General features: G+C 39.2%; 1 protein-coding gene across 1 annotated transcript; it reads left to right on the forward strand.

Annotated features, from left to right (window-relative positions):
• The first annotated feature begins 1403 nt into the window (after positions 1 to 1403).
• nr2c1 (nuclear receptor subfamily 2, group C, member 1) lies at positions 1404 to 8685 on the forward strand. Its single transcript, XM_056387309.1, has 14 exons — positions 1404 to 1559; positions 3010 to 3144; positions 3311 to 3544; positions 3701 to 3779; positions 3875 to 4054; positions 4144 to 4294; positions 5413 to 5509; positions 5786 to 5970; positions 6349 to 6502; positions 6617 to 6738; positions 6847 to 6989; positions 7264 to 7401; positions 7519 to 7624; positions 7797 to 8685. The coding sequence occupies exons 2-14, from the start codon at positions 3073 to 3075 to the stop codon at positions 7966 to 7968; spliced, it is 1833 nt and encodes a 610-aa protein (XP_056243284.1). The 5' UTR covers positions 1404 to 1559; positions 3010 to 3072; the 3' UTR covers positions 7969 to 8685.
• The last annotated feature ends 2352 nt before the right edge of the window (positions 8686 to 11037 follow it).

The raw sequence follows: 11037 nt of genomic DNA on the forward strand, positions 1-11037 counted from the left end.
TGTACTTAATGGATTTATTAATGTTAGTACGGTACACTATTTACCAATGCTTTATAGATCAGCTATAAGGAATTAATTGAAACAAATTTTGGGTTGCCAGGTTGTGGAAAATCCCCCTTTCAGCACTTTGCTCATCTTTTTAACTTAGTATTTATTAGGGAGGCCTCCCCAACAGACTGTTTGATCACTTATCTTCTGGATAAGGGCTGGAGGACATCTGGATCAAAATCCATTTATAAATTGCATATTAACATTTACAGCTGCAGAATTGTACCCATGATTTAAATAGCTGCAGATGAATGACTCACTTTTGCTAATGGTTCAATAGAAGTAATATTTATATCTGCAAACCTGATGAAAAGGGTGAAACCCTAAGTAGGTTTACCAATGTTAATAAGTGCATTAATACTGAATAGAAACATACAGATGTGTGTAACAAACAATAGATTTAAACAGGGCACACTGATGCAAGAGTCTTTATTCAAACAACAGAATGGGAACTTCTTCACTTCAAAATGTAATATATGCAATTAACATTTCAAATTGACATTGTTTTCTCATCATTTGCACTATTCCAAGCTGTAATCGTACATCAGCAGCTCGTCAGACTTTATGGATAAGTTAATAAACAGATTTTGGTCCAGATGCTCTGCAGGCCTTTTCCATTAGATAAGTCACCAAAACAGTCCATTGGAGGGTCTCCTTTATGAACCCAGAAGATGCTAGGTTATGTTGTTCGAATAATGGATCATAACTGATCTATAAAACATTAGCGAATCACTTATGAATCATTGAGAAAACCATTAATTACAGCTCATAAACCCTTTGTAAGTTGTGCCTAATCAGAGAATGGTACCATAATATCACATCCATCCAGTGACGTATTCTGCAACCAACTAAAACCAACGATTATTCTGAGTGATTCTAAATTACTACTAAGTGAAATACTGCGGTACCAGTACCTCTACACGAGCACAACACTTTAGCAGCATGGTGATGTTGCTTTGACTAACTGCCGATGTGGCTGCAGGTGGACCTCATACTGAACCGTTGAGGTGCGTTCAGTATATTGGGTTACTAAAAGATCTCACTATCTACTGTGTGATGTGCTTGTGACATATGTCAGTACCCCTGTAAAACTGAAGCCAAATAAGAAGATAATTACATTTTAACAGGTTTATATCATGGTTTACACCATCACAAACCAACGGAGGTTGAGAGCTGCGGCTACCTAAGTGCGCATGTGCAAACGGCGTTTATTGATGAGAAAAGGTCACGAACTCTGACCCTCCCACCAACTGCAGCAAAATAGTTAAAATATTAAATTATTGAAAGTAATACACTATCTGACGTAGCAGCTCCTCGACAGGTAAGAAATATGTACTAAAGGGAACGCATGAGGGGTTCATCAAAGAGACACGAGTGGCCGGTAACACAGGAGGGGAGGGAGTGTTCAGTACGTCTACAACGGGGAAGCTGCCATTAGCTACAGGCTAGCAGAAGCTAAACTAGCTCGTTAGTGTTGTCGTCCGAATCCCAGCGCATAAAAGCTACCTTTGGCAAGTATTTATGATGTTGGTATTTGTGTGCGAATAGATGGCTGCTTTTTCTAGCAAGGTTAACGCGTAGCTGTTAGAGGGAATTCGGCACAGGAACACAGATAACGGACATGCTAGTAAGCCGACGAGCTTAGCCGCGAGAGCTAACGGCGTAAATGCTAGCTGATGCTAGCTGCTGTGCTAGCGTTGCTAACCAGTCTCCGCAAACTTAACAACCACATCACTCAATTAAGTTTGAATGCGACAGCGGTCCGTCGTGGTGTTAAATCGTCAACTATTTTGCTGAATTGCCGATGGATGTGGAAATCCAGTGCGAAAGTATTGCGAATTTTGCCCAGTTGTCAAAACCGAAGTTCCACCGTTGACTCTGCGGTTCTGCATCATGGGCCTTGAACCCTAGCATGCTTTAACCCTTCAATGTTGACCTTTCACCCACAGGAAAAGAAATACCTTTATCTTCCGTATCGATTTTAAATAGCTGACTGTCAAGAGCTTGTTTGTGTTACTGCTCCAGCTTTACCGCTCATTTGTAGTCGCTTCACTGTGATATTTGGGTGTATTTTAAAACAGGGCCACCAATAGTGCAGTTTCGAGCTAGCATCGGCTAGATTGGCTAGCATAGGCCACAAACTAATATTAGTTAGATACACGCAATATAATTAATCAGGTGTCTGCACTTTATCTGTTGGTTAATTACAGATAATTTCGAGCTTTTTTCAACTTCGTCAACATCGTTTAGAAATATCGATTAAAGTTTTGGGCAAAAACATATTCCAGTAAAAGGGAGAGGTAAATGAGTAAACACGAGGGATATTAAGAATAGCTGCAACATTAGTTAAGTGTTTGTAAGACCCACTTTGACTTAGTGGCAATTTTAATAACGGCTCTGAAGATTTATACAGTGGATCTAATTGGAAACAGTATGAGCAAGAGCTCCGAGTTCCTCCACACACATCACCACATGTAAACGGCAATTACACTTAAGGTAAAAATGTTATGAAATGTTCTATGGGATCTAAATTCAACACATAACTCAAGCATCAATTAAAGGATGAGACTGGTGATAGTCTGTATAGTTTTGTTGTCAACAAATTCCCATGATAACTTTTCTTTTGCTCTGTACACTGTAGTTTAGCACTGTAGTTTATTGTGAGTCAATCCCACATATACAACCTGGATTCTGTACATACTTACAAGTCCCCCTAACGATTACAAATCTGCTAAAAACTGTCCCAAATAAGAGCACAACAACTACAGTGCTTAGCTGTCTTAGGGAAATACTCAGCCTTCTAAAAAACACAACTATACATTTGAGCCTTTTAGTACACATTGCATTGTTGACAGTAGGAAATTGGAAAATAACCCCTTCCATATCCTTGTAGGTATTCCATGGCCTGAACCAAGCTTTGCGAAAGTAAGACATAAAGTAAAACATATGCTCTTTCAATAGGTGTGCATGCTTCATGGGGCACTGATGTAAAGAGCAGTGGAAGAAGGTGTGTGCAGTATCAGAATGGATGGACAGACTCAAAGGATTCAGCTTGTGTCAGCAGACAACAACATGGCTTTAGGACACAGAATCCAGGTGATGTGACAGCCTGTGCACCGCTCGAGACTTATACTGTTTTAATTGTGTTTGGATGAAGACATATGCACAATTATCACGTAAATTTGCTTGCAACAGCCACTCTACAGTCAGCACTCCCTCACTTTTTTATTTATTTATTTATTTATTCTTTCATTTTTAACAGATTGTAACGGATCAGCAGACTGGCCAGAAGATCCAGATTGTCACAGCACTTGAGCCATCTTCCCCTGGAAAGCAGCAATTTATTCTAGCAAATGCTGACTATTCCCCTGGTGGGAAGGTGATCCTGGCCAAGCAGGAAGGCTCACCCAACAAGGTCATCCTTGCCACTCCAGACGGCTCTGGAGTTAACCAGCTGTTATTTGCCTCCCCTGAACTTGCTGGGCAGCAGATTCAGGTATTGCCAGAGGATATTAGTGACTTCTTCCAGTCAGTTTTGATAAACAAGTTATTGAAAGGTCTTATGACTAAAGCATGAACATGTTTAGTCAGTCTAAACTTAATCCCATGTTTGCTGTATTTAATTATTCTATTGTCTCGGGTTATTTTTCAGTTTGTGACTGAAGGCTCAGACCAGTCTATTGTGAAGCCAGTTGTGGAGTACTGCGTTGTCTGTGGGGATAAAGCCTCAGGTAGGAAATTTCAATTTGCTTAAACATTAATGTTTTTCAGTAACAAATAAGCAAGCATTTACCAACGCGACCTTGTTTTCTCTTTCCTCTCTCAGGGCGTCATTACGGAGCTGTCAGCTGTGAAGGCTGCAAGGGCTTCTTCAAACGCAGCATTAGGAAGAACCTGGTGTACACATGCAGGGGCTCCGGAGAGTGTGCCATCAACAAGCTTCACCGAAACCGATGCCAGTACTGTCGACTGCAGCGCTGCATAGCTCTGGGCATGAAACAAGATTGTAAGAGACTGTAATATTCAATATATACAGTTGAGGATATGTTATTTAGGACATGTGCGTGAATAAGGTCTGATGTCTTTGTGTTTCAGCTGTGCAGTGTGAGAGGAAGCCTGTGGAAGTGACAACAAGAGAGAAATCTGTCAACTGTGCTGCCTCCACTGAGAAGATCTACATCCGCAAGAACCTGTGTAGCCCTCTGGCTGCCACACCCACTTTTGTATCTGACAAGGAAACCGCTAGGTACATACCACTAAATATAATCCACTAATCTCCCAGATTATCAGATTCCCCTGCACAGTCTAATACAATATAATAAGTGGCTCTGCTGTAAATAATATCTGTGTTACATTTCTAATAACTATTACATTGTGTTGGGCTGTATCATATTGAAAGTTGTCTCTTGTGTTTTATCTTCCCCATTTACAAGCATGATGGAGAAAGGAAATTAGAAATGCCTCTTAATATGATGCAGTCAAATGCAATCAGCAGTAAGTATAGCCTCAAAATTACCATAGAGCTGAATCAGCACCTTCCTGGTGCAGTGTCATTATCTGACCGTTATAGGTTTAAGAAAGATGAGATTTTCTGCAGGGAATTGGATTGAATTGAATTGAATTAGATGGTACATGTGTAACTAATAAACGGGTAAGAGTTTGAGTGATGACTTTCATCACTACATGAGACAAGGAGCCCAATTGTTTTATACATATTGTGATAATTATTATACCGCATGTTTCTATATAATATATAAAGTACCAATGTACAACATTTTTAGAACACCAACAATTTGCATAGTGTAATGTCTCAGTGAACTCTGAAGTAAAAGCATGGAACAAATGAATGAGAAAGACACAGGAATCTTGGAATCTTAATTCCTAAATGTAATTTTTGACTCATTCAGCAGCCAAAGACACTTGTGGTCTTTCTACAATGAAACAGAAACATGGTTTGGGAAGTTCTTACCCAACACTGTTGCAGATATTTAAGCATGGCAGTATTGCCTTGTAATTGTGTGTGTGTGTGTGTGTGTGTGTGTGTGATATCATGGAAAAACCTGGTCCTGGAAACACCCTCTGTATAGGTTGGGATAAATATGCAACAATATTGCAATATTTCCAGCCATATTTGATTTTTTTTTTTCATAATATCTTTTTCTTTTTTTTTTGTCTGTCCTGCTGCCAAGTCTGACCATCATTTCACTGCCTTGTACCTTGGCATGTTACAAATAAAACTTTGAATTGCTGTCTAGTGGCAGGATGCTTATACCAAAACATAAAATACAATATTTAAATGATATCATGGAAAAATGGGGATTGTGTAATACAATGTTATATGAGATGTCAAATCTCTCACTGCAGGTCTACAAGTTTGCTCGAGTCGAGCATGTTGCTCAACATCCAACAACCCTTCTCCAAACTGGAAAACACCATCTTGATCCCAGCATCCCCTGACAAGGTAACACTTCTGCAGTCAAATTATACTACATATAATTAGAGCTTTGTGTTATTTTATCCTTAAATATGAAAGCCACCTTACAATTAATAATTCAATAATTGCTTGTTCATTAATTGTGAATGTGTGATGATATCTGTGAGTTTTGTCCCTGTTGTTTCTGGAAGCAGGAAAGTAATGAATAAGGTCATTTTGCTAAGCTGCAGCAGGGCAGTGCAAACAAATACACACTTTGTATTTTTGAAGCATATTTGATTATTACATTGCCCTCCTCAACAGGATGACCATTCTCAAGGTGACCTTGGTACGCTGGCAAACGTAGTGACTTCCCTCGCCCACCTCAACAAGACCAGGGAGGCAAGTGACGGCGGCAATGATCTGATGGGAGTTGAAACGCTTAGCAATGGCGACAGCTCGATGACAGACATCCAAGGAGATGAGCAAACTGCAAGTGATATCACTCGGTGAGGGAGATGTCATAATGAATCAAGAGACTTTGATACTGAGCAGAGGTTTCTGAATAAGTTGATACGGCGAGTGGAGATCTGCAGGAGCACTAAAGAGAAACCCAGGGGCTGTTTGCTGTTTTTTTCTGTTTGTCACAAAGCTTTAATTGAATTTCCTGTAGGGCCATGTGGTTTCTGACTCTGCTTTTAAGGACTTAATTAGATTGAGTCGTAGTCAATCAAAAATATCCCATCTTGGACTATGTCTGCTGTAGTGCTTTTGAGTCGTATGCTATATTTCCTGTTTCTTTCTGAGCTACAATATACAAACTATATAAATCAAAATGTGGATCTTTTATTGTGAGCATTTTGTTTTCATTTTTTGTATATTGTTAGCGCTTTTGACACCCTGGCGAAAGTGCTGCACCCTGGTGATGGTTCAGCAGCGGACTCCTTGGAGGCCACAATGCAGCTGATGTCAGGAGACCAGTCAGGTCCTGTGGTGGAGTTGGAGGGACCTCTACTCTCTGACAGCCACATCCCTTTCAAGGTAAACGCACACTCTGAATAAACGCCAAATGAGACCAAAAAGCAGTGCTGATTTTTACAGAGGTACACAGTTTTCTGATTTACACTGAAGTCATGTCTGCTTCCTCTCCTGCAGCTTATGATGCCTTTGCCTGTGCCAGAGTACCTCAATGTCAACTACATCTGTGAGTCAGCTTCCCGCTTACTTTTTCTCTCTATGCACTGGGCACGCTCCATACCTGCCTTTCAAACCCTTGGGTAAGCCTTTGTGTCAAGATGTTTCATAAATACATACTTTTAAATAATTGTCATTACATGTCAGTTATAAAATGACAGTTTCAAATTATTCATTTTTTTATTTTGCAGTGGTCAAGATAATGACATTAACTTGATGAAAGCCTGTTGGAATGAACTGTTTGCCCTGGGTCTGGCACAGTGTTCCAACGTTATGAATGTTGGTACCATCTTAAGTGCTATTATCAACCATCTGCAGACCAGCTTACAGGAAGGTAGGAGGGCTCTGTTGTTGCCTGCCTGCAAGGTTTTTTTTGCTTGAATCCAATTTCAAAAGCACAGTGTTTATGCAATGCTATGAAGAAAGCAACCAACATTTGCAGACATGAAACATATTCTAATAATGAGATTTTAAATCTGTCCATTTCTTTCTTTTTTTTGTGGCAGTTTGTGTTGAATCTGCTAAAAACTGCACTGATGCTTGGCCCTTTACATCTATGTCTCCTCTAAACTTGTCTTTTTTTATTTTTTTTTTAATGTGTCCAACAGACAAGCTGTCACCAGAGCGAGTAAAACTAGTAATGGAGCACATCTGGAGGATGCAGGAGTTCTGTAACAGCATGTCCAAGCTGACCCCAGACTCCTATGAATATGCCTACCTCAAAGCCATCGTTCTCTTTAGTCCTGGTGCGTATATAACTGGCCAGTTTACAAAATGAAAATTTCATTTTCAAGTTGTTTTTGTATTAGGAACAATCCCTATATCTAATGTCTGGCTTTGTGCATGTGTTGTTTCTGTACCAGATCACCCAGGCATAGATAACACCCCACAGATTGAGAGGTTCCAGGAGAAGGCTTACATGGAGCTGCAGGACTATGTTACCAGGACCTACCCAGAAGACTCTTATCGGTTAGTCGTGTTTACTTCTATGCTACATAATGCCAGCTCATTGCTGGAAAGGCAATGACGTAGTAATGCAGAATTACTCTATATTTAGAAGGAAAGATTTGGGATGGTACCTTTGATGTACTCGCTGCATATGTTTAAATTGTATGTCTCCTTTCCCCCTCATTACTCCCAGGTTATCCAAGCTGTTGCTGCGTCTTCCCGCCCTCAGGCTGATAAGTGCAGCTGTCACAGAGGAGCTGTTTTTCGCTGGGCTCATTGGGAACGTGCAGATTGACAGCATCATCCCTTACATTCTCAAAATGGAGTCCACTGATTATAACAGCCAGGCGGTCTCTGGTGTCTGACACACTGCTACCTGTAGTAGCAACATTGGACTGTGAAAACTCAACAGCCAGCCAATCAGAGTGCTTTGCAGACTGGTCACTGAGTGGTCATAACATACTGTATTTATGACAGCATCCTGTATGAATTTTGTTTTCACTCTTACCTTGCTCCTACTTCTGACTCCTCAGTAACTAGTCAGTAGAGCACAATTCACAAAGAGACACATTAAATCAACTCCAGTGGCAAGCAAGCCCTCCAATAACTGCCCATTGAGGAATGAACCCTTGAAACCTGCATAGTAGATTGTGCTTTTTATTGTACATAGTATTTTATGCTTCATTGCCTTCAAGCCTTTCCTTTTCTGCAGATCTTGTTTGTACTTTGAAGGAATCTGGTTTGTTTTTCACTGCTTTCCTATACATTTGCCATGCTTTTTTATTTTCTATTGATTATGAGGAAAAAAACTTGTCATAATGTGAATTGGTTTGTGAGATGTTGTTATTGCTAAAGGTTATAACCTTTATTTCTTATTTTCTTGCCAATCCAAAGGATAGGGCAGCATCACATGTCAACTATTTGACATCATGTGGATCTGAAGTCATTGTGTATATTTGTATATAGAATGCACCAAGACTGGGCAGCACTTGGTAATTCATAGATTCAATCTTTTGGACAAATTAATGTGGACAGAAAATGATTGTCAAGACATTTGACAATAAAAACATCTTTCAATCATGTTCCCTGTTATTTACACAGTTGAGCTTTCATTTTGATTGACAGTATCAGTTTGAATTGGTGGAGCCGATCGCCAGTATTGAATGTAATTTTTATGTAGTGCTGATGAGACTCAGGTTAAGGAGCCGACAAGGTTTTCTTTCTGTTTTTGTGTTAGGATTTTGAACAGCAGCTGTGGGCTACAAAGCAGGCAGCCTAAAATATGATGGGTTGGACCCATGCTCAGTCATGTTGGGAAAAATTGGGAAGTCAACAGTCTGCATTATAATAGGCTTTCTGTGTGGATGAAGAGAGCAAGTATTATCTGTAGCTCTGCCTGTTTTTGTTCTGAGTATATTTAGCTAGAACTTTTAATTAAAAAGCACCGGGGAGGGTTATGTGTGTCATTGCTACAAAAAACCCTTAAAATACAATAACAATGAAAAATTACAAAAGAAAATAGTCTATATAAATTCTGAGCCATGTAATCATTTCAGACTGACAAATGCAGCCTTCACTGTAGGAATAGGGATAAACATTCTTTAGTTTAAAACTGTGTGAGTAGTGATTCTGTAGTGTTTGTTGACTGGTCCCACTGAAACTGACCAAACCACATCAGTTTGATTATGGGATGAACACTGCAGTCTTGTAAACACGTTGCCTTCTACATCATCAAGTGCAGTTAATCCACAACTTGAGTGTGGAGGAGTTTATTAACCCACATTGGAGCTCTTCCCAGAAGCAGGTTGAATAAATGATCTGGATAACTTTGCAGAGTGAAACCTGGAGCGTTTCTTTTGTACTTGTATCAGTCTATTTTACAGACTTAATGAGGCTCTGAGTTTTACTTTAATTATGAAGAAAACTCAGTAATCACACTTCTTGGAGTTTGCCCCTGCTTCCATAAACACAGCAGATTGTTTACATGTTCCCTTTGAATTAATAATGCAAAATCTACATCCTACCCCACTGACTTATTGCAGTTTTTTGTGTCAAGTGACGTGAAGGTGGGACTAGACTTTCAGTGAGTGTTATTAGCCAATCAATTTTTCATTAGGGCTCAGCGGATATGGGTGAACAGAGGACAGTTCCTGTGTAAGCTTTCTTTTGCTGTAGTTACCCAGTGAATGTGTCCAGCTAATTAAAGGCACTGATAGCAGCATTAAAACTTGATGACTAGATGAATGATATTGTCTGCTGCTGTTTTTAGAAGTCCATTGTCACGGCCCTATCATGTCACTGCATCGCTTGATTTGACCTCTTTGAACCACAGAGGTTAATGCATGTCTATGTATGGTGCACTCACTGTATGTTCTGTGCAAACAAAAGAGGATATGCTTGTCATCTCTTTACAAACCGCCCAAACAATTCGCAATTGCAAAAACAAACACTGATTGTCTGTATCTGTAAAGGTTAAGGGATTTGTGATGCAACATGGGCTTTTGTGTTCGTGGCTAGGTGGATTAGCTCATTCCAAGCTGAATGAATGTGAGTGAAAGGGCCAGTTGGACTGTTCCCATGGCCTCTTGGGGGGTTTTGGGTTTGACTGTTTGAGGGGAATTGCTGTAGATTTTACAAAGCAAAGAGACAGAACTGGTTTTATGAAAGAATCTTTTACATTAGCAACTTTGATTTTTAAAGATTTTCAACAGACTGAAAAGAGTGAGGCTGAAGCTACAGTTTATTACACCTACTTATCATGAGGAGTACCAGATAAAAATGTATTTTTGTATTACCACTTCCTACTGTACCAGTGACCACATGCTATTCTGGCTGTCTGGATATGCAATTTATTATTTGCACAACTACCACTTTTTATTTGCAAAGTGTGCTGCACGTTTTCTCGTCCTCATTTCATTTGTTATGTACAGTATGTTCACCACTTTAACTGAAATACAGTTATTTTAAAAATTATTTATATTAGTCCTCACACTTTGTTTTGCAAATATGCACACTGCTCTGAAATCATATTGGTTTTCATCTATTTTGCTAATAACTTTTGGATAATTTCAGGTAAAGATTTAACTTTGAATTCATACTTAATATATACAATATTTTACAGTCTTTGTTGGTTCTTTATGTACATAATTACAATAAGTAATGTATAAGTGGCTGCGCTGGAAAGAAACTAAGTATCTTTACTCAAGAACTGTTATATATTTAAAGTACAATTTTGAAGTACTTGTACTTTACTTGGGTATTTTCATTTTATGCCACTTAATTTCTGCTCCACCACAGGTCAGGGGAAATTGTTGTACTTTTTACTCACTACAATTTCTTGACAGCTGGATATTAGTTATTTGAAATGGAGAACAAATAACCATAAGTTAATATATCGTGCATTACTCTAGATTGAACTACCCAGCGTATAGAAA

Source organism: Seriola aureovittata, chromosome 10 (genome assembly GCF_021018895.1).
Source record: "Seriola aureovittata isolate HTS-2021-v1 ecotype China chromosome 10, ASM2101889v1, whole genome shotgun sequence".
In the NCBI taxonomy this organism is placed as follows: Eukaryota; Metazoa; Chordata; class Actinopteri; order Carangiformes; family Carangidae; genus Seriola; species Seriola aureovittata.